This window comes from Sinocyclocheilus rhinocerous, unplaced genomic scaffold (genome assembly GCF_001515625.1).
Source record: "Sinocyclocheilus rhinocerous isolate Xijiao unplaced genomic scaffold, SAMN03320098_v1.1 scaffold460, whole genome shotgun sequence".
Taxonomy (NCBI): domain Eukaryota; kingdom Metazoa; phylum Chordata; class Actinopteri; order Cypriniformes; family Cyprinidae; genus Sinocyclocheilus; species Sinocyclocheilus rhinocerous.
The window spans coordinates 642,781-663,081 of NW_015667268.1; the positions used below are offsets into that span (position 1 = coordinate 642,781).

General features: G+C 37.9%; 1 protein-coding gene and 1 long non-coding RNA gene across 14 annotated transcripts in view; one reads left to right on the forward strand and one right to left on the reverse strand.

Annotated features, from left to right (window-relative positions):
- Window positions 1–2,872: 2,872 nt before the first annotated feature.
- LOC107733424 (neuroligin-3-like) overlaps window positions 2,873–20,301 on the reverse strand; it is a 102,927-nt gene continuing 85,498 nt past the window's right edge. For 5 of the 13 annotated variants that reach the window (XR_001638981.1, XR_001638976.1, XR_001638977.1 and 2 more), the window contains one exon: window positions 2,873–3,225. Coding sequence is in view for 1 of the 13 variants with exons in the window: in XM_016545028.1 (XP_016400514.1) it covers window positions 3,204–3,225; window positions 18,357–18,390 (56 nt within the window). In the remaining 12 variants the exon portion in view is untranslated. Of the gene's footprint in view, window positions 3,226–5,108; window positions 5,114–7,073; window positions 7,086–9,120; window positions 9,124–9,259; window positions 9,269–10,281; window positions 10,313–14,616; window positions 14,623–15,067; window positions 15,079–17,619; window positions 17,650–18,356; window positions 18,391–20,301 lie in introns of those variants that run through there. The other 8 variants (XR_001638978.1, XR_001638979.1, XR_001638982.1 and 5 more) reach the window with 8 other exon arrangements.
- LOC107733425 (uncharacterized) lies at window positions 3,222–18,803 on the forward strand. Its single transcript, XR_001638988.1, has 3 exons — window positions 3,222–3,519; window positions 9,043–9,046; window positions 18,792–18,803. It is a non-coding gene; the product is annotated as an uncharacterized LOC107733425 (long non-coding RNA).

Sequence of the window (20,301 nt, forward strand, 5' to 3'; positions counted from 1 at the left end):
AAACTGTATATTCTATCACCCTACACCTAAACCTACCCCTTACAGGAAACTTTCTGCATTTTTACAATTTAAAAAACTCTGTTTACTTTATTTTTATACCAGCTTAAAAATGAGGACGTCCCCAAAGGGAGGTTTTTGGAGATTTTGTCATGTTTAGCTCACTTTTGGGTACAAATTTGTCCCCAAAATATGGTTAAGTAGGTACACACACACACACACACACATGTTTGCTGTACAAACAACATTTTACTGTTTGCATTTCTAGTACAACCCTCTTTCTTTAGCTCAAGTATGCAAAACTATTTGCCATATGCACTGTAATTAATATGTTTTATATTTAAAGTAAAATTTTCAAATAAAAATGGCAACGTGATCGTTTTATATATAGTATGTGTTTATATAGCCTATGTATAAGGGCTTCATTTTCACTGGAGAAAACAGCTGTGCTGTGATAAGGGGAGTAATCATTTTAGGGGGGGCTATAGCCCCCTAAAAATGGCGTAGCGACGCCCATGGAGGTAGCTAAGCTATTTACGCAAAGGTGGTGTGGTATTCAAATCGTGACTCACTGGGAGGGAAATCGTTTGACAGGCACTTTCTCAGAGAGAATGTCACAGAACACCCGAAGCTACTGTAGTCAAACACAGCACTCTAATTCATTAGCACACACTAGCCTTATTTTCTCCTGAGGGATTTGGGTGTATGTATTGGGTAAAGCCTAACCTATGATGATATTTACACTGTGCAATTGGGATTTCACTTCTCGTGTGTTCTCACTATAAGGAGGTATATATAATAAGTAACTGAGGAACCACATCATAGCTCTTTCCCAAAACCTAGACAGCTGACTCAGCGTCTACTACCTATGCAGGCAATTAAATTCTAGGGAGCATCCTAACAGCTATTCATCATCATAAGTGAATAACTTGACAACTGTTACTCACACAAATAATGCTCCTCATGCGAAGTGCACAATAGACTCTGCTTAGCGTACACTTCTGCATTTCTTTCAACTTTGTCAACTGTCTTGGATTAATTTTGTGAGTGCTTCACAAAATCTATTGTTAAGGGATTATAACACCAATTTTACGATCCTTCACTACAGCAACACATTAAAATACAAAGCATAACTGAAATTAGGTACCTTATTTTTGCCTCTGTCTTGTTTCTCCTTGCCTAGAAAGTAACAGTGAAAACTGGCTCATCTTACACTCTAAAAAATGCTGGGTCAAATATAACCCAGCGCTGGGTTAAAAAGGGACAAACCCAGCTATTGGGTTGTTTTAACCCAGCATTTTTTAGAGTGTACCTGACTCAGTCCTTTGGAAAAAAGTCTAGACAACTTCATTTTTGCAAGCTGACACTAAGTAGTGAGTCCGTTACCCTTTTAAAAGCAAGGGCAGTGGTCTCTGGTTTTGTAGTCAATGCTTTGAAAAGGCTTGGTGAAATCAATCAATCTGGAGCACAGGGCACAGTCATTTGCATATGCCGCTTCCAGAGCAAGACATCTATGCCTACTTTTGCATCATGGCATCGTTGTCATCGCTGTCGTTGTGCAGCGAGTGGCTCTGACTCTGAAGGAGTAGTTGTTTTCAATGAGATTGCGATGGCAGGCAGACGATGTGCCGTTCCTGGCTGTAGAAAAACAACATGTTTGTAGACGCTGCCGAAGGATCCCGACGTCAGAGAAAAATGTATTCAGTTTATTTTTGCGAACGTCCCAGTCACGTCAGTGCTAATTTATGCGTGTGTTCAGTACATTTCAACGTTGAATGTTTTGATAACAAATCACAGTATGATGCTGGTTTTGCCAAAATACTTTTACTCAAAGAGCAGGCCGTGCCAACTGTTCTGGACCCAACAACGACGCCGCAAACTGTAAGTAATGTAGTTCATGTAAAAACTATTTTTAAAACGGTAATGACGGAAATCGTGGTAATGAAGGTAATGGATGTTAGCCAATCATAAAAGTGGGCGGTTACACTGACCTCTTAAAGGGAAAACACCCCAAAACCGACTATTTCAGTCAGAGGATGAGAAACAGGGTGGAAAAAGTCAATCAATTTTGAAAATTTTCTTCCAAATAACTTTAGTAATGTTATAATTACACCTCAGGGAACATAACAAAATAAAAAGAAAAAAAAACATGTCATGACCTCTTTAATTAACTATGACCAATTATAAATAATTACCAATTATTTATTAAGTATTTATCAATTTATTATCATAGCATGCATCACTAAAATATTTTTCACTTTAAAATAATGGTCCAAATCACCAGTAGATTCTGAAGAGTGATGAGGTAACACTTGAGCAGTAAGTGCTTCACATGGGATTCACAAATAATAATAATAATAATAATAATAATATTAATAATTATTTATATTTAGGTCATTTCTGTGAGGTACACTGACTATTCTAACAGACAATGTTGTGATTTGGAGGATGTGATTTTATGGTTAAAAACACAATATAGATGCTGTTCAACTTTACTAAGGGTATTAAGGTCCATATTGTTGTGGACAAGAGAACATTGTTCTTTATATTCAGATTTTTGAGAGTCCATACGCTCGGACGTCTTTTACTTCCTCCCGATAGTCAAGTTTGATTGTCTTCTTGGCGCTCCGCCAGGGCCCGCGAGGAGCCCCAGCGGGGCCGATCCGAGGACCTCACTAAACCATCCAATCGGTAGTAGCGACGGGCGGTGTGTACAAAGGGCAGGGACTTAATCAACGCGAGCTTATGACCCGCGCTTACTGGGAATTCCTCGTTGATGGGAAATAGTTTCAATCCCCAGTCTGTGTACATACAAAGGGCACTTAATCAACGCAAGCTTATGACCCGCACTTACTGGGAATTCCTCGTTGATGGGAAATAGTTTCAATCCCCAGTCCCGATCACGAGCGGGGTTCAGCGGGTTACCCGCGCCTCTCGGCGCAGGGTAGACACACGCTGATCCGCCCATTGTGGCGCGCGTGCAGCCCCGGACATCTAAGGGCATCACAGACCTGTTATTGCTCCATCTCGCGTGGCTGAATGCCACTTGTCCCTCTAAGAAGTTGAACGCCGACCGCACAGGGCCGCGTAACTATTTAACAAGCCGGAGTCTCGTTCGTTATCGGAATGAACCAGACAAATCGCTCCACCAACTAAGAACGGCCATGCACCACCACCCACAGAATCGAGAAAGAGCTATCAATCTGTTAATCCTTTCCGTGTCCGGGCCTGGTGAGGTTTCCCGTGATGAGTCAAATTAAGCCGCAGGCTCCACTCCTGGTGGTGCCCTTCCGTCAATTCCTTTAATTTTCAGCTTTGCTACCATACTCCCCTGGAACCCAAAGACTCGTGGTTTCCCGCACGCTGCCCGGTGGGTCATGGGAATAATGCCGCCGGATCGAGGGTCGGCATCGTTTATGGTCAGAACTATAACGGTATCTGATCGTCTTCGAACCTCCGACTTTCGTTCTTGATTAATGAAAACATTCTTGACAAATGCTTTCGCTTTCGTCCATTTTGAGAGTCCATACACTCCCTGGGCTGTTCCTAGTGTCACCAGTAGGAACTGTTTCCTACTTGGCTGTTTCCTAAAATGGATGTTTGACCAATTTAAAAGAAACACAGAAAAAGTATTACCGTATTGTCCCGAATATAAGACGATGTTTTTTTCTTGGAAATACATCTGAAAAAACGCGGTCGTCTTATATTCAGGGTCTAGACTTTGACATGTCAATAATACACCCTGAACAATAGGTGGCGCCAAATACGCATAAAACGAGTGTGCCATGAAATACGTAATGTGATGCGTGTCGTAAAGATCGCGAGTAAAAACAAAAGAAGCAGAAAACCTTACAGCTGCATGAGTCGTGACTGTCACGTTAGCCTGATGGCACCAAACTCCCTTTGTGATTTTAAAACGTAAGACAGTACCCAGATTTGAAGACTACAGTAAGATTTAACTTCTACTGTTAATAAGATTTTGGTAGGCTACTATTAGATGGATAGCCTAAATGTCCTAATTCAGATGGGCTACCTGTTTTTTTGTTTTTTTTAATGGTATATGAAAAAGTGTATATTTTTTTTAAATGTGATTGTTGGTACATTTTTCCAGTTTTTACCATACGTTCAAAACAAAAATTAAAATAGGAAAAATATGCAATATGAAAATAATTGAAGACAAAATGTGTTTTACTGAGAAAAAACAAGATTTGGTTTTTAAAAAGCCTTTTTCCAAAAGGTACATCTGGAAAAATGGGGGTCGTCTTATAATCAGGGTCGTCTTATATTCGGGCCAATACGGTAAATAAGCAATAGTTAGTTGGTTATTGTGGTATGTACTGTTCATTAATTAATTTCCACAAAAAAAAAAAAAGGCACAAGCTTCTCAGAAAATGTATTTTATCACCATGTTCAGAGTAAAAAAGCAGCTAGGACTAGCTCATATTTTAGACATGTTAATGTTGTGATTTAGTAATTTACTGGCAGTTGGTCATAGTTAGTAATTCTTAATGAAACAAATCTTATTCACAATAAAATCTATTAATTACTGATTATTTAATCTTTGTTCCATATTATTTAAAGTCCCCCTGTAGTCAAAATCAAGTTTTTTTATGTTGTTTATTTGTCTATGTGGTGTTTTTAATATGCCTTTACGCATCGGCATCTGCACTTCACACGCGAATGCTCGCGGGCGCAAATTAAGAATCACAAACGGTTGTATTCGAGTCTTCAAGGCATTTTAGGACACAACATCGTCAAGTAAGTAACTTTAACGAATGTTACAGTATTCACTGTAGTGGTCCGCTAGTAAAAAGATAGTTTTATCAGTCATTATCCGTGTATGCCATTGTTTTGCGTTTACTACAGTTCAGAGTTTTAAGGGATAAAATATTTGACTACAGGGGGACTTTAAAAGAAGAAGCTGAAGTGTTTATGTATTTCTCCTCATTCGCTCATTTGTCCTGCATTACGTCCTGCTGTCACGCTTCTAGGGACACAGGAACAGACGGAATCGCAGAAGATCCAATATGATTCAAACTAATCCAAACGCAGGAGTACAGGCAAAGAGTATTTTAGACCAAGAGGCGAAACTCTGATGCTTTTTGGGTAACAGCCACTAGGTGGCGCTTCAGTAGCGCGGCCGCCATTTTGGGGTGAAAATTCCAACTGAATAACAGCACAGATACACAGAAATAGACAGAATAACAACGAAAGAGAAGTCAAAGTGGAAATTAATGTATGACAATACTGCAAAAACAGTTTACTGTCAAGCTGTTATATTCCTGTTATATATTTATTGTTATTAATTCAGTGTTTATAATGCTAACACTTGAACTTAAAATATTTTCAACTGAAACTGACATGGAATTCTCTTTTTAGAGAGCAAAAGGTTTTGTGATAAAAGGGAAGACTTTAAAATAAAGTCTGTAAAATAAACTGTTAAAAGGATTTGATGGTCACTAGTCTAGTGATTGTACGTTATTGTTGTCATCGTTCAGGCTGTATTTCATCTTTAATGTACGGTTTTTGTAAACAAAGCAGCTGATATTTGCCATAGCAACAGCTAGAAGCTAGTGGACTGCCGAGTCGCTTTCACCCCAAAATGGACAGAATAACAACGATAGAGAGGTCAAAGTGGAAAAAAAGAACGCAATGTTGGGCAGTCCACTGCAAAAACTATCAGTGTGACAGTAAAAATCTTGCCTTTCATCGTTTTCCCAAAGACCCTGACTCTGAGTAATTATTTACAAAAGTGTAAAAATATAGTGTGTTTTGAAGCGGGACGTAGCGCTGTCTTATGCACCTGCTAACTTTAACTGTTTTTAGTCTATTAGTAAACTTAAATCCTTGTAGGAACTGCAGGTCCTAGCCATAGAAACCATAATAATGATTTATTTGGATATGACTCTAAGTAATGAGCTTAGCGCAGGTTTGTTTACCGCATGCTGCGCTCGTGTGAATTAAAGGGCTTTAACGGCGCGCGTTTTGTAGACTCCGTCGCTATGGAAACAAAGACACCAAAATCAAGCACAAATTAGCTTCTCTAATAGCCTACTTATGAAATGTATTTCATTATAATTGCTATTAGTATTATAAACTAGTGATGTTAGGTTCTTGAACGAATCGTTCTTTTGAGCCGGAACATTATGCATTGTGTCTCTGTCATAATTAAATAATTTTGGAGAAAGTGCACAGTACGTGTGTGTTTTTTTGTTTTTTGTTTAAAGTCTTCCTTTAACGGACGTTAATGTATGACAATACTGCAAAAACAGTTTACTGTCAAGCTGTTATATTCCTGTTATATATTTATTGTTATTAATTCAGTGTTTATAATGCTAACACTTGAACTTAAAATATTTTCAACTGAAACTGACATGGAATTCTCTTTTTAGAGAGCAAAAGGTTTTGTGATAAAAGGGAAGACTTTAAAATAAAGTCTGTAAAATAAACTGTTAAAAGGATTTGATGGTCACTAGTCTAGTGATTGTACGTTATTGTTGTCATCGTTCAGGCTGTATTTCATCTTTAATGTACGGTTTTTGTAAACAAAGCAGCTGATATTTGCCATAGCAACAGCTAGAAGCTAGTGGACTGCCGAGTCGCTTTCACCCCAAAATGGCGGAAGCGCAGGGCTGTTGTTTTAAACCGCGCAGGTTTGTTTACCGCATGCTGCGCTCGTGTGAATTAAAGGGCTTTAACGGCGCGCGTTTTGTAGACTCCGTCGCTATGGAAACAAAGACACCAAAATCAAGCACAAATTAGCTTCTCTAATAGCCTACTTATGAAATGTATTTCATTATAATTGCTATTAGTATTATAAACTAGTGATGTTAGGTTCTTGAACGAATCATTTTCATTGATATAACATTGCATTGAGTTGTTAGAAAAGAAATGCGTAGAGACGTTATTGCTTGATGACGTCAGGAACCGATGAATCGGTTTTTGAACCGGTTCAATGAACCGATCTGTCTGAAAAGAACCGGTTCGCGGAAATGAATCGGACTTTGCATCACTATTATAAACAGTGCAAAATACTTATTTGTTTATTCAAATATGTGTTGGCCTTTGTAAAATACGAGACAAATCGCGTCCCGTATTGTTTTGATACGGGATGCATCATTTTACGATTTTACGACGATTCCGTATTTTAAGGGACGGGTGGCAACCCTACTCTTTGGTACAGGCATGGAACGAAGCATAACATAACATTGACTGAACAGTGAAAGAAACTCAGGGACAGACTTAAACAGGAAACACAGACGAGACTAATGGGTAAACACACCAGACACAAATGAGACACTAATGATAACTATGGGAACACAGGAACATGACCACATAAGGAAAAACAGGAACCCAACAGGAACATAAACGTGACACCAGCAGAGTTACCTATTAATGATGGACAATAATTCTAGTGTTTAAATCAGACATTTGGCATTATCATTATCACTAATAAATATTCCTCAAAATCATTATTAGACATTGCACTACTATAAATACTATTATTAAACATCTCTAAACTCTCGAGTACATTCACTCTATCACTTAAGGCTAAGAAGTTGTTGGATCTATAAGTTGGACTAACTAGGTTTCTCTCACATTTCTGAAGTAAACAGTGCAGATTCAGAAAGGGTAAGAGCTGAACTATTGAACTATATTACTAACTGACAATATCTGCAATTCTTTCTCCCTTTATTTGTATATATATAATTAGTTTTGACAACTAAGCTGGCCCACAAGTAAACCAGGAAATGTCTCAGTGCTTTCTATTGTCAGTCTATCCCTGCTGTCATTCATAAAAATCCCCTGTGCCATGTTTGTTTGTTTATTAAATATTTTAGCTAATCTGATTATGCTTTCAGTTAAGACTGCAGTACACATTTTACCAAGTTTAAATCCATTCTGAAAAATTCCACAGATTTTCCCTCAAATATAAATAACGTCTGCAGATTACAGTACGTCTGGGCCCGGCCTCCCGATGGCAGTGCGTCTACGATGCCTTTAAATGCTGTTTAGGTGCACTGTAAAAAATCATTGTGATTTTAACAGTAAAAGACTGTAAAAATGCTAGAGTAAAAACCTGTTAACTGGTTAACAGTAAGTTTCCATACTATATTCGGTGAATAAATGTAATTACATTTAATGTAAAATACTGTTAAAATACGGTTTTTGGAAGTGAAAAAGAAAAAGCCATTGTATAATTTACAGAGAAAAACTGTAAATTGACACTCCCAGAATTCCCTGCATGACACTACACTGTTTTTTTGTTGTTGAAATGACATGTTTCTTATTTTTTTCTTATCAGTTGTGTACATTAGGGTTTAATCTTACATCTAATGTTGTTAAATGAATGTTTATTGCATTATTTCAGTATCATGTGTGTCACCATGATGGGGTTTAGTGTTTGTGTGAATGACACTGTGCACCTTCTATATATAAGTATTGCCCTCAGCTCGTAGAAAAGCTGTTTGTGATGAGCTTTAGTTCATCATGTGACTTTCTCATCACCACCAGTTTTTGGTGGTTATCAGTGCATTACAATGGTTCAAAACAGATATTAACACTTCAATATGTTGGTTTTTTAAAATTACATCAGTTAATGAAATACGGTATTTTATTGTGAATTTAAGTTAAGTCTGTAAAACCTAAAATGTTGCTACCATATTTTTTTACGGTGAAGTTCTGGCAACCACAGCTGCCGGTATTTTACCGTAAATGTCACAGATTTTTTTAAAGTGTGGGTTTGGAACCAAGCTCATCTGTACACTGCAGTATTAGAGCATGGTGTATTACTGTAAAGATGACAAGTCTCGACACCTCTCATGTCACACGAGTTCCAGATGAAATAAAATTTCCCAATGCCTTGGAAAGATTTCCTACTATAAAATCAGATACCTCCATAAAACCTTCCATACCAAATCTTCACAAAGCCGTTTCCTGGTTCTAATCCTGCATGAATGATGTAGGATTTCACACTAAGTTCAGTCTTCACATACTGGTTCTTCAGTTCATCCATTCCGATATTCCTCCCACTCTTCGTGCGAGCGGTGTTGGTTTCTCTAAATTAGCTTTGCCTCTAAAGCAACACTTTAGAAAGTCAAACATCCTGTAACCAATTCTGACAGGCTTTTCATTCACAAGAGGCACACACGCAACCCGTGTAAATAATTACACCTACTCGGCAAAGGTTTTTTCTTTTCTTTTTTCCTGCGCTTTTGAGTTTCTCTTTTGTCGAGTCACACGAAGTGAGTGGATTGGGCACCCACGTCCACTCTCATGGCTCCCAACTTCACACCTCTCTGCCAGTCCTCCACACCCACCTTCCTCATTTCAGTCGACACAATGTGGAGAATATTGCCTCCCACATGCGTTAAGACAGCTGGCCTTGGTTCCTTCACTGGCCAAAGCATGATTAATCACTTGACAAGACGAGTAGCAAGAGTTGGCTGGAGAGCCAATATAAGTCTCTCAAGACAGATCATTTTTGACCCAAACACACCTGATGATGGACAAACCCTCCCTCAATGTGGAAGACAAATGAGCTGATCAGGGCACAGTCTGGCTGAGATAGAGGAAGAAAAAGTTATGCCACAGCGTGAGTGTCAAGTCAAAAGAAGTTATGGATCGGCAGAGATATCGGCAACAGACTGTAAACAAGAAGCCTGATACATGGAGAACTGAAAACTCATTTTAAAAAGACATTTATACCCATATTTGCTTCCAGCTGACCTGCTCTGCTCTAGCTGTGGTCGTAAACAGATCAATATGCCTTTGCAACCCAGGCTCACGTGCCTCTACCTAAAAAAACACACCTATACATACAACTCACTGCAGTTTCTAGTTGAAATGAACACTAGTGGCAGTAAAACCCCAACAACTTTTATTCTTTTTTTATACAAACCATATTTACAGGGGCTGATTATTGATTAATAAGGAATTATTTCTGTGCAGTTTCTTGCATAATACTATGTTATGATGCCAAAAAGCTTTTAGTGCATGTTCTGTAAACATTTTGACATTTGCATCACATAATCAGCTATACATGGCTTTTCTGATGTTGTAAAGTTGCTCTATAGCTCACCTGGTACAGGTGCAACTTGCGATGCAAAGCGCTTCGGTATGATTTCCATGAAACACAAGAGCATGATAAAAGACTTGTAGAAGCAAGTGAAAATGGCGCGATTGGCTCAGCAAGGTCAGGTTTAGTGTAGGTGGTATGTTAACACGATTGGACATTTTATTTCGAAGCTGTAGCGATATGTACAACAGCCAATGCAATAAAACATTGCCAGATTCATGTTCTTCTGTTTTGATAAAACTGAACTTTACACAGTTGAACTGAACTGAAACAACACTGAACTGACTGGAGCTGTTTCTGGAGCTTATTTTGTTTTCAATACGATATTGATACTTTTAAAGGCCAGTATTGTCGATATCGATATCGATACCGGTACGATACTTCTAAACTGAACTTTTAAAAATGGGTAATGATATCCACTTAACTTTATATTTGAAACACATTGTAAAATTCAATACACCTTAATTGCAACTTATTAAGTAATTTTTTTTTGTTTACACATGGTTAAAATATGTTTACTGTAGTGGTAACCATGAAAATCTACAAATACTATAGTTGAAGTACGGTCACTTTAGTAAAACCATGGTTCATTTTCATAAGGGACTGTCAGTGACAGGCTGTTGCATGTATAAAATGCAACCTTTTTATTCTGTGTATGATTTATACTAACATTACAGAATAGAACATGATCAATATGAACTTTTAACGTTCAATTTAAATAAATGTAATTACACCAACTATGTAGGCTACAATTCCTGTTTAATTATTGTGAAATGACTCAAACTGTTTTTTTTTTCTGTCCTCTGATAAACATTGTTCTGGGCTGCCATTCCCCAAAGCATCAATGCTTTCCTATGATACTTTTGGGAAACGCAGCCATGTTTGAATGCACTGTCATAACGCTCTCTGTGATTTATTGCTTCTGTTTTGCAACATTTGCATGTGTTCAGCAGGAAAATAGTTCTGTCCTATTCGCTAACATATTTTTTTGTTAAATAAACAAAATCACTGCAATATGAACTTTTAACGTTCAATTTAAATAAATGTAATTACACCAACTATGTAGGCTACAATTCCTGTTTAATTATTGTGAAATGACTCAAACTGTTTTTTTTTTCTGTCCTCTGATAAACATTGTTCTGGGCTGCCATTCCCCAAAGCATCAATGCTTTCCTATGATACTTTTGGGAAACGCAGCCATGTTTGAATGCACTGTCATAACGCTCTCTGTGATTTATTGCTTCTGTTTTGCAACATTTGCATGTGTTCAGCAGGAAAATAGTTCTGTCCTATTCGCTAACATATTTTTTTGTTAAATAAACAAAATCACTGGTGAAAAAAACACCTTAGTATCGATATTTTTTATTTGAGCATCAGTATCGATATCGATATTTCAGGATTGATACGCCCATCCCTAACTGGAGCTGAATATTTGAATATTTGAAGTCACTGGTCCTGTTACTTCCCTGTGAAGCTGCTTTGAAACAATCTTTGTATAAAGCACTATATAAATAAAGGTGACTTGACTTGAAAGTGTCACAAAGAAGCAGCGTAATATCATTTTGCAGAAATATTACCACAGGCACTTTTTTTTTCCCAATGAAGCTGGTTTGTGCCTTTTGGTTGTAATGTACAGTAATTGCTTCATACCAAATTCAAGAATGTTCGCTATGGTTGTTGGGACACATTCCCCAGCCAATAGGCCTACTCTAAGACAGATTAACTTAATGCCCTGACTAGAGGAAGGGAATTCTTCACCCAGTAGCCATTTATACTATAAGACAAGATCCAGGTCTAAAAAAGATACTCCAAGATTTAGAGGTCAGCAACATGTCACCACATGCATGATGGATGCAATGTTTGGCCAAGAGACAGAAATTCTTGGCCCCAAACCATCAATGAATATCTCTTTTTAAGAAAAAACAACCTGAGGAGCACATCACTTAGAGTTCTCTGTCATTAGAAGTTTCTATTTGCCCTGAAACAACGGGTCACTTTCCACCCAAAGACAGACATAAATAGCTGGTTCCCTTTCATGGGAACTTCAAACTGCGTCCTCTAGGGGTCGCTATGGGGAACGCCTCGTCGTGACCCCAACATAAGTGAAAATTAAATAAAGGCTATGCACCTTGGCTTGTATGGTTGTATAGTGTTTTTATATATTTATAAAAAAAGAAAATTCCAACTCTGGAAAACAGAAGCTTTGTTATAAAACCTATTGAGCTTCCAGGGCAGCATTTCAAGGCATCATAGATGTGCTCCCATTGCTAAGGCCTGTAGAAATGTTAGGCAACAGTAAAAGAACCTTGTTTTGGTCAAATTCTAAGGCAGCATAGCATGTGTGTATGTATGCATGTATGTATGTGTGTGTGTATATGTGTATGCACTCATTCATTCATAGAAAAGGCAATTTAAAAAAAAACAATTCAAGAGTAATGCAAAACTATAAATATATGTAATCCAATATTGCAAAGTATTAAATAATTCACAGTTATTTCATCCAGTATTTTTCTGTACTATGCATTTTTTTATACCTACTGGAATTCTGTGCCCTTAGCAACATGCAAATCTCAAACTCTAGCCTATAGGACTCAATTCAAGTCTCCAGGCCTTTATGAGAAACACTCAAAAAAAATCAGTCTCCTCCACTGACCAGTTTGTAATACGTTAAAAAACATATGCATGTTCAGAATGAGTAAAACATAGACAGAGATCTTACTATAAAAGGGATCTGGTAAACATATACAGAAAATCACGACACCTTGCATGTGTTTAATGTATTTTTGAATCTAAATAATCATATTTCAGCATTTACATGCTTAGTTTTTCAGACTTATTTGATTATTTCAGGTCCCTTTCTAATCCTATTGAAATTTCATTCAGTTCGATTGAGGTGTTTACATGACAGCTTTTCAATACAATTACCAACAGATTATTTGGGTGCATGTAAAAGCATCTAATCTGAACAGATACAAAAGGTTCTAGTTGTTCATGAACTCGTATTTTGCCTTTGAGCAAGACACCTGAGGTAGCACTAGAAGAACTTCCCCCTATAAATTGTTCTGAATAAAAGCATCTGGTAAATATCTACTTCTATAAACTGTACATATTTGTTGTGTGCACTATGCAAATCGGTTTGACACTGAGGATGGACGCAAAGCGAAGTATATTAAACATGGTCTTTTGTGAAAACAAGTACAAAACAACTTTAGTGACAAGCCAGAGCTCTAAAAAAGTTGGTGGCTTGTTTGATTGAAAGAGTTTCTTGTGACACAGTCTGTCTCGCTTGAACTGTTGACAAATCTCTCAATTGTGGAAAACTAGGCCAGGAAGAACCCAAATGTCACAGCATTCAAATGACACTTTGACAGCAGCCATCATACTGAAGATCAATCCCTCAAACCCAGAGGTCAGGTTTGGATAAAGAGATTGTGGTTTTTACTGAGGCTTCTGTGTAATTTGGTTCACCCATAAAGGCCAAGAGGCATGAGCGCTGGAACCGGCAGGCCCTGGAGGTAAATCAGAACCGCCTGAGGAAAACCCTGGGAACATTGGCGCACAAAGTTCCAAACAACCTTGATGATTCTGTTGTCTGCGTTCACAAACAAGACATTTGATGCACTTGGGAAAAGTTTTCAGACTGTGCGAGAGATCTTGAAGACCTCATCATTTGCTACTGGGCAGCTAACGCATTAACAGTCCAAACATTTGCAGAATTTCATCTTCGATTTATTTCAGTCTTTGGGCGTTTCAGTTTTTAATTTGTCCTATAAATTGATTTCAGAGTATGTTTTTTTTCCACCTCAGATTCATTCTCATTTGATTAGAACAACTGTAATTTCTTTCCATGTTTTTTTTTATAATTTAATCGGGTGCCTGTCTCTCTGAGCACATGGCCTTTGTTTCACTGAAAAATGGCTTCTGAATTTCTCCCCTCATCACTCTTGCTTTTCAGCACACATGAATAAAACATTTTCCGCAATTTTAATCTTATTGCTTTGCTTGAAAAATTTGTCTGAATGCGCACAACTTTCTGTTAGAGACAGAGATGTATATTTGGGCTCAGTAAGATTTGTTTTTGAAAGATATTAATACTTTTATTCAGCAGGAGTGCATTAAATTGATCAAAAGTGACAGTGAAGACTTTTGCTTAGTTACAACAAATGTATTTTTCAAATAAAAGCTGCTCTTTTGAACTTTCTTTTCATCAAAGAATCCTGAAAAAAAGTGTAACACGGTTTCCGCAAAACATTCATTCTTTTATTTATTTATTTATTTGCTTGCATTCATTCATTCATTTATTTATTTGCATAGTACCAAAAATATTGACTAGAAATAACATGTTTTATTTATTTTAATAAACAATGAAATGCTCTGCCTACTAATCTGAATATTTGGGTGGAGTTTATATTGCCCTCATACTTTGTGCCTGAGGTGGGGAAAGAAATGTTAAGAGTTCAGCAATAAGCATTTAAAATAAAACGATTTTTAAAAATCCTGACACATTCAGGCACAAATTGCACCGCTTCCTGAGAAAGAACCAGCCACTTTCGCTGCTGTAGCATTTCCCTCTTTACATGAAATGCATCTCAAGCTTTTGACCTAGATGAAACATATATTTGCCAGGGGATTTTGTAACAGCCTTTGAGGAAGTCATATGAAATATAATTTCACATCACAGCAGAACATGCAACATTTTACTCTGAATGCTAAGAAGGTTTCACACAATCGAATCGGAAACCATTTGCAGTAATACACAGTTGTCAGTGACATGACAAATCTATGTACCAATTCCTAATATCATCTCACAAACAAAGAGCAGAAAATTGAATGGTTCATTTCTGAATTTGAGTTGCATTACAGCTGTGCCAGCCAGTCACAGAAGATCCATGCATGAAAATCATTTTTCTTGTGCCACATACACAATCTTCTTAATTAGACTCCCGTAACAGGAAACAAATGCATACCTTTTGCTGCAGATGGAGTAGTTACATGCCCAACCATACTGATGATGTTCATAGAAATGTCAATTGTCTAATGTGAATTTGAGTCGGAAAGAAACACGAATGTAATGGAACGCAATCAAACATTTATGTTGCCTTGAGCAATGAGCTCTTTGAAAAAACTAAACAAAACCTAAAACAGCCATGTACTGCTTTAAAATCATACCTATAGACTGCAAAAGTAAATAAATCAAAATAATATTAGCATTATATTGTATTTGGTTTCTCAACCAAACAGAAATCCAAGTGATGGTGATTTATTCCATATTTCAAATAGTTTCTAAATCGCATTTGGCACCTGCTCCGCCAGCTTACCACGATAAAGGGCAAAGGTCCATGGATTTTTAAAAGAGAGGTGGCTATTGTTAATATTTAATGCATCTGGAAACAGTAATTAAGTCTTCCCCACAGGAAATGGAATTTGACATGCTCTGGAGAGCCAGTGAGTAATTATATTTGTAAAGAGCAGTGATACAAGATACTCCCCCCTGACTAGAAGTCATTACACGCCATTAAAGGGTCCCAGCAAACCTGACCCAATCCACACGAGCGCATGCGCACCAATCGATGCCCAACAAGACAGGATTTCTATTTGACTCTGGCCAAACTCTGTCTCTGATCAAATCTGAGTGCCACAATATTCACATATCCCATCGGTCACAAACAACCAGACGCCCCGTCCGCAGGACGCCAACAGCAGGAAAGACTCGCCGGTGATCTGGCATTTGTAATTAAATATTAAACCAGTAATGAGTTCTCAGCCATCTACATGGTGTGGAGTTCACATGCGAAAGTCTCCAAATAGGGCCCCTGGAGCAATAATTATCACATCCACAGGACAGGTGGAAACGCTGCAGTGAGATGATAAAACTCCAGCGAGACTTATTAAACAGGCTTCGGTAATAAAGACTGTACAGTGCGGAGATCTCTGTTATTGTGTTGCAAATTTCCAGGCTGTATTCGTTCACATCTAGAGTGCTGTTTTCATTCTAGAGTGTAATTTTACATCCTTCTCAAATAAGGCACATCCATACATAAATGCATGAATTTTACATCAAACCCGTGTAACCTACATACAGCCGTGTTCATGGAGCATACATAAGTCAGAATAGCCACAAGGTAAATGAGGAATCTTTTACATACTGTATAATTCACTCCTCGTACCTTTAAGCTGCATAATTAAAAGGAAGCTCTCTCTCTCTCTCTCTCTCTCTCTCTCTCTCTCTCTCTCTTGTTAATATCCTATTATTTATTTATTTTCCTTCCTGGAATTGTTCAGTCTGCTCTGAATTTCAATTATATCTGCAGCAGCTATCACTATGCAAATGAAGGGTGTCCTGAGTTTTAATAAAGTGAAAATGCAAAGTTCACAGCGCTGCCATCATTCCTGTAGAGACTGTATCATTAGCAAAACACATTTTGTAAAATATATGCCAAATGTGACCTGTTTGAAAAAAAAAGAAAAAAAAAAATTTAAATCAGGAAGTAACTGCTGCAAGTAATTGTTATATTTCACACTAGGGTGGGTGGTATTAAATGTAATGGCATAAGTCATTTTATATCACTCTCATGGCATATAATGACCGTCACAAACATCTAACCAATCCTGTTAACTTGTGGCTGGGGCTTTTCATATCATTAGCATGGCGAACGAGAAGATGGTTTGTGTAAGATTAGCAACACATCATAGCTGTTTGATAAGGTAGTCAAGCCAAAGGCTAATGATATAAATTACCGTTACGTATCAAACATTGTAGAGAGCGATACATAAAATGCAATGCCATTCTGATACATGGACTTGTAGACGGCCATGCATAATTCACTGTTCCTCTTCTTCTCCAGGAACAGTTTCTTGTTCAAACATTTAATCCAATTAATCCAGTAGTGCCACCTGCCATTTTGAAGCATTTACTACTTTAGTTAACCGAGTGGAAGTGGAGCAGGTAGTCTGAGCTGGTGTTATGGAATGGAGGAGGGGACAAATTTGCATATTCATAGTTCTGCGTATACTAAATGAGGTAAGGGTGTAGAGTTATATTCAAGCTATTTTGAGGCATCAATAAATTATTTCCACAGGAAAATGTTTCAATTTTTATTTTGATTATGTCAGCAGAAAACTCATATTTTACTCTCATGTACCATTTCTCCTTCATCTGCAGGAGATGACACTGTAGAAGGAGATTTTTTTATTTTATTTTTTTATATAATATCTTGGGTCAAGAAAGAGTCAGAATGTACAACACGTATTTCCACCTCCCCTACAGCGTAACACTGGCATGTGCTTAATTCTCAACTCATCATGACAGATAGTTGTGAGCCACAATGAAATCTTTTGTAAAATGCTTGATGTATATAATTCAGCTGCTAGACTTTGCTTTGGATGGTGCCTAAAAATGACCGTTTTCAAGTTTTTTCCCCTTTCATTTTCACTTGTTTAGGACATATTCCACTCTCCAGATGTTCAGATATATCTACAGCAGGAAACAGTATAGCAGAATCTCTACCTGTGGGCTTGCCACCAAAAGTTTGTAGGTTTGAAACCAGCAAGGAGTCACACATAAGCTCTTGATCAAGACATATCACTTTAAGTTACTCCAGAATGATTGGCGCTTTAATATATGCATACAGAATAAAGCATCTGCTAAATAAGCACTTAATTAAAGCTCCTTAGTGAAACAAACACTTTTCTTTTTGGTTTATGCGATATATTTAGTTTCAGTATTCATTTATTGGCTTTATAAACTGCTCTCAAAATGTAATTTATTGTGCTTATGTTTCAAATTAATGCATAACTGGATGACTGAACATTTTTCTGGACAGCTTTTAACAAGTAATAACACTGTGCAAGCCATAAAAATAAAAAAAAAATCACTGAACTCTGGCAAGAGTTTATACCGCTTTGAGCAGTGCTCTTTAATTCAGTTTCTCTTCAAATGTTTCTGCATTCTTCCCTCAATGGTTTACATTTATTGATTCAGCAAAAAGCATTCAACTTATCATTCAAGTAAATGCAAATAGTCTTAATAATGAACACAGAACCACAGGCACCCAGACATTAGCAAACATATTCTTGCAGTAGTCATTCTCTGATGAGTTATTAAATGCAATTGTTCCAGTATGGCTGCTCCTGGAAAATGTTATATAACAAAGAAAAGTGCTTACCTAGGACGCCGACTCGAAAGTTGAGTGTGATAACGATGACGTTCCCGTAACTGGCCAGCACGCTTCCGTCAATCATGTTTCCGGTGCCCTCCATGTACGAACCTCCATGAATGTACACCATCACAGGCTTGGCTCCGGTATCTCGTATGTCTGCAAGAGTGGCCACCATTAAACTCTCACTCCCCCACTGCCCCATCAGAGCAAGATTCAACACAGCAATGCGTCTCACAGTCCTCCCAGATACCAGCCACCAGCTCAATTACAGCTTGAGATGCATCTCATATCAGCCGAGTCATTTGTCTCTCGTAATGAACAGTATGCGCAAAACAGATATGAACAGATGAAGCCATAAGGAAGGTCAGAACCTAACTGGCTATCGCAGGCGGCTCTAACATGCTTTAGTGGCCTAAATGATGAGATCATCTCAAATTTAATGGCCTTGTTAGACTTCACTGCTCCGGCACACAGCCACAGAAGGGTTTAAAATGAACAGCAATTGGCGGGCCAAAAATTCTTATCTAATAGCGGAGCACGCTGAAGGAATAGTTCAGCCAAAAATTTAAATTACCTTCATATTGTTCTGACCCCTATTGTTTTGCTTACGTGAAATGCAAAATCGTCATAGCCAAAAGTGAATGGTGCTTTATATTGCCAAGCTCTAAAAAGGACAAAAACAACCATAAAAGCAATTCATTCAAATATTCCACATGTTCTAAAGTCAAACCCAAATGTATGCCATTATTCCCTAAAAATACTTTAGTTAAAAAATCGAGCAGAAGGTGACAGCAGGTTTGACATTATTGTTGCCAAATGCATTTGGATCTCATACAGTGTAACCTCATATCGTGTAGAATTCAGAAACCCTTGTTATCAGCGGCACCGACGGCAGTTAAGTAAATTGCAGCCAGCAAAATATTTGTTAGCGCACACACTCATGCATTTAACAAACAAGAGGCTGGACGTGATTCAGTGCCCCAATATACTCAGTGAAGTTCTTTTTTTAGAAGTAAAAAGAAGTTGGAAATACTTTTGCAGTAATACACTGTTGACGGATATCTTGATGCCTCCCACGCTGATGAGAGCGACATTTAGATGAATTTGTAAATATGTGTTGCACAGCAAAAATGACAGCGGTGAGAAAGCAGCAGTTAGGAAAGCATCTAATCATAGCGATGTGGATATGTTTGCGCCAGCTCTGCACTTTTCCAGTCTGGCATCATGTCGACAGATGAGGTAATAAAAGTTACACTGTGCATGACACATTGCCACTACAGTACAGAATAGCTCTTTTGACATTAACCTGAACACTGTATAAGCATTTGTTTTGGAAGAGAGGTTCTCGGGAACGTGCGTAAACGTCACGTCCATTTGATTTCACATAAAAATTAGTCTACAGGCTTTCATAGACAACCTAGGAAGTTGGGGAAGGTCTCGTTTTTTTAAGTTTCATTACAAGCTATTCACACATTGGCAATAAAAAAGTGATTAACACATGATAATTCTTACATATAGCCCCTTTAAAAAAATCTTTAAAAAAAAATCTTAATTACTTAAAGGCAGGGTATGTGATTTTTCAAAAACACTTTAGAAAACTGATTCGGGCCGAATAGCAAAACAAACTTGTAGCCAATCAGCAATAAGGGGCATGTCTACTCGTGATGTGGAGGAGAGAGCTTTCAGTGCATGGGACGGACATTAGCCGAGCCGAGCGACAGAAAGATAGAGATGGCGGATAAAAAACAAAAGAGGAAAACGTCTGCGGAACGACAAGGCAAGAAGTAGGACCCGTGTAAATATCGGATCAGCTTTCCAGAGCTGGAGAGAACTCAAGGAGCGGAGGCCTGCGATCGGACGCCGAGGTTGCTATGTTTCTTCTCAGTAGGTGAGTAACACCGTGTCTACAACAGCTAAAGTCTGACTACACTGGACGCGATCAAACGACCGTTGAAAACCATTTGAAATGTATGTCAGCACGTCATAAATAGAACCCGGCAGCAGTTTTCTGTCGGGATTTGTTGCGCCGCGCCGCTCACGTCCGTAGACACGGTGTAACATTGGTTT